Source organism: Postia placenta, assembly GCF_002117355.1.
Source record: "Postia placenta MAD-698-R-SB12 unplaced genomic scaffold POSPLAscaffold_10, whole genome shotgun sequence".
Taxonomy (NCBI): Eukaryota; Fungi; Basidiomycota; class Agaricomycetes; order Polyporales; family Adustoporiaceae; genus Rhodonia; species Rhodonia placenta.
The window spans coordinates 1,734,809-1,738,468 of record NW_020169841.1 but is presented as its reverse complement, the minus strand read 5'-3'; the positions used below and the strand labels follow the sequence as shown (position 1 = coordinate 1,738,468).

The 3,660-nt window shown below is 60.3% G+C and overlaps 2 protein-coding genes across 2 annotated transcripts; one reads left to right on the top strand and one right to left on the bottom strand.

Moving 5' to 3' along the window:
- Positions 1 to 17: 17 nt before the first annotated feature.
- POSPLADRAFT_1058877 (hypothetical protein) lies at positions 18 to 658 on the top strand (the record flags this gene model as incomplete). The annotated part of the gene is made up of 2 exons (XM_024481095.1): positions 18 to 146; positions 200 to 658. Coding segments are annotated over 2 exons (588 nt in total), but the record flags the coding sequence as incomplete, so codon positions are not given.
- Positions 659 to 2,002: 1,344 nt separating this feature from the next.
- POSPLADRAFT_1147868 (hypothetical protein) lies at positions 2,003 to 2,750 on the bottom strand (the record flags this gene model as incomplete). Its single annotated transcript, XM_024486107.1, has 3 exons — positions 2,003 to 2,353; positions 2,514 to 2,620; positions 2,690 to 2,750. 3 exons carry the CDS (start codon positions 2,748 to 2,750, stop codon positions 2,003 to 2,005), a joined length of 519 nt encoding a protein of 172 aa, XP_024337496.1.
- Between the last annotated feature and the right edge of the window lie 910 nt (positions 2,751 to 3,660).

Genomic DNA, 3,660 nt, shown 5'->3' with positions numbered 1-3,660 from the left:
ACGAGGACGACGGGGAGTGGTTCGACGAAGAGGAGGAGGGCGAGGAGGAGGATCTGCTGCAGCTGGAGTACCATCCGTCGTACGTCAGCAACCCGCAGAAGCGGCGCCGGCGCTGGGAGAACCGGTGGGATGCGCTCATGCAAGCGGTGAGTGTTGCGCATGTCGAGACCTTCGCGCATGCTGATGTTTGTTCGGGCAGTTCCAAGCCGTCGATCGGGAGACGGATGCGACGCTTGTGTTGCTCGCTGCGCCCTCTCACTCGACGAAGCTGCATGCGCTCACGTCGCGCTCTATCCGGCGCGACCCTGCGCTGGCCAACTCGCCCAAGCTGTCCGCGATCAAGAGCTCATTCAACTCTCTGGCCACGCAGCGGCGCACCACGCGGGCACACCGCGTCTCGCTGGTGCAGCGCCTGCAGCTGTCCTCGGCGTCGTCCGCGGCAGGGTCCCCGGGAGGCGAGGCGCGCGAGGAGGACCTGCGGCGCGCGCTGGAAGCCGCGCTGGGGAGTCTCGGGGAGATGGGCAAGATCTACGAGCAGCGCGAGGTGCGGTGGCGCGACGAGATGCGGCAGCTGACGGAGGATCGGGATCGCGTCGAGATGCTGTTGCGGCAGACGCTGGGACCGGTGCTGCATGAGAACGGGCATGGCAGGTCATGAGCCGTCTCCGTCGTCCTGAAGGTGCTCGATGTCCTTTACGACTGTATGATCTTGGAGACGTGTATTTTACGTAAAGGTGCCACGAATTCACGCGGTTTGGACGACCTACAGCAAAACCAATACCGATAGGAGTCGGCAGTGGTGCAGAGACGGTGACGAGTGGCCGATCAGAGACGGGCTACTGAGTGTCAAGTGAGGGTCGTGAGGCAGACGCTTGCTGTAGTCCCCTCGTCCTCTCGCCGTCATGGTCAGTAATGAACGATATATCCATCAGAAGGAACTTGTCGTATACATGTCCGGCTGCATGACAAATGATTAGATTGAGAAAGCTACTAGAGCTTGTCGTTGTCTGCTATTGCTTGCGGAAGCGGGGTAGACCTCCAAACACAGGGACGAAGATTGAGACGTCAGCGTGGATTAGTATCCGCAAAGAACCTAGTGAGATCTCTGAGGTGCCCAGTGCCGCTCTGCTCCATGCCGCCTATCTGAGCTTTTTGCGAGGGAGGTCTATCAATATTGGTTTTGCTGTAAGTTGGCGTGAACATGAACATGAACATTCTGTGCTGGGGCCTGGGTACCCCGAAGGAGAGATGCCAGGCTCTTATACGTGATGAGGGGGAACAGATTAGTGCTCGATCATGTATGAAGAGAATACATGCTTGAGTTCACAGGTAAAAACGATTCTGCATCCGGAGGGGGCCGGTGGAGAGGAGAGCAGCTACGCATGGACAAATCATAATTTTATTGGTACCATGCCCTCCGGAACGACGAGCAGAGTCGAACGCAGCAAGAATCAAGACGATACGATGAGTAGTTCGAGGGATATCCGTGTTTTCAATTTGAGGTGTTTGGCCCGATTGAGTGATGACGGGAATAAGCTGCACTACGGAACCTTTCTGTGGGAGACGGTGCGAGCGGCGCAGGGGGGATGGATGTGTGCGCGGGCAGTGCAGCAGGGCAGTCTTATATATGCCAGGAGACGAGAACGAGCACGTCTGTCTACCGTTGTGACGTCAGACGACGATCGCGAAAGCGAAGCAAGGCGTTACCGAAACGGGTCATCATCATACTCCAATAGGCTAGATTGCTCAAGGAAGACATCTCAAAAGTCCGATGCTCGGTTGCCACACCGAGCGCAGGCGGGCTTACAGAGCATACAGTCGACCTCGCATACAGTCGACCTCGCATACAGTCGACCTCGCGCGCCGCCCTCCGCGCATCTCCACCTCGCTGCCGCCAGCCTCGCTCGCTCGCCCCTTCGGCGACCGTTTGCATCAAACCAGCAGCGTCCAATCCCGCGCTCTTTCCCCCGGGATGCTCGACGTGCCTGCCGTCTGACTGCGTCTACCACTCCTCCCTCCAGGCCCGCGCCCTGCGTTCAAGACGTTCCTCATCGATGCGTCGCTTACTCCCTGTGACCGCGGGCAGTAGCCCGTCTGATATCTCGTGGTCGAAGAGCGAGCACGACCTCAAGGTGCCCAATCTGGTGCGTGTCCACGCTAGCCGCCCCACGCGCCGTGCACGCCGTGCACGCACACACACATCCCGCTCGCGACGTTCGACCTCGAGCCCCAGCGGCTCATCCTGCACGCCCCGTCCGTCTACGCCCTCGACGTCGACATGCCCGATGCGCAGATCAGCGACCGCGCGCGGACCACGTGCTGGCGCTGAAGCGACTTTGACGTCGATCGCGCGCTGGTCGTCCGGTTATCCATGTGGTAGTCTGCAGGACCGCGTAACACTGTAGCGGTCGCGCGCGATCAAGCCATCCCAGTCCTAGTACCCTTACGGTGTGCATAACGGAAGGGTCTGCAGTGTCTTATAGGTAAACGCTCCTCTGGCGGACACATCTCACGTCGCTCATTCCGCGCTTCATCCATCCCGGTTGCCCGCCCGCTGCCCGCAAGTGCGCAGTGTCCAGCAGGCCATGCGCGTCGTCACCGCGCTCGCTCTGCGCAACGCCTGCACGTCATACAGCAGCGTCAGCAGGCGCATCCATGGACCGTAACCCGCCGCTCACCGCCTGCTCACACGTCAGGCGCGACCCGACAACCATGATGGCCGACGTCTCCAACGGGACGCTAGTGTCCATCTCATTCCAGTCACCGCTCTGCGACGACGCCATACAGTGCGTCGTCGTTCCATGTCTCATTTGTATCTACAGACTGTAACCCGCCGCTCACGCGTCGGGCACAACAGATGGCCAACGTCTTCAACGCGACGTCGGTCCCTTACGCGGCCGCATCTGGAGAACCTACTGTCCAGCGTTCGGCTTCGTTCTGTGACCTGTGACCTGCGACGATCGCGCACAGTGCGCCATGGTTCCACATCGCATTTCCAGGATCCCGCAGCGCCCTATTCGCCGACATCGAATGGACAGACCACCCAGCTTATGCCCAACACCCGGCACACTCCTGCCGCTATCCGCACCATCTCGCGACATCGCCCCGTCTATACCGCACGCGCTCGCGCTCGCGCCCGCATCCGCATCCGCCAACTGTCGACTCCTCACACTGTAAGCACAACATCAGCCAAAGCAACCTCGGCCTACGAACGCACTCACCTTTGTAGTGCTTCAACACCCTCCAACATCCGGGAGCGTACCTGCAACACACATAAAGGTTAGTAGACACAACAGCCGTAGGTGTCGCAAGCAGACACCAGCTGATCCATCGAGACATATAGCAATCCAAGGCGGCAGATTCACGTCCAGAAGATGATGCCCCCCCCGGCCCTCCTTTATCCCTCCTGCTACCCCGTTCCTGCATTGCAAACCCACGCACGGACGCTCCGCGTCATGGCACCCGGTCCCGCCGCGTACGTAACGCAGCCGCTCGCGTAGCATCTCGCAACACCCGGGCTACGCGCATCTCTGCCGGGGCGCTCGCATGGGCTTCGCGTGTCGCCGCAACACATTCCACCGCCGAAAAGGACATGCGTCCCTGCACGGAGAATCTACCAACGGCAGGGCGCACACGCACGCCTGTATGCGCGACGCGGGC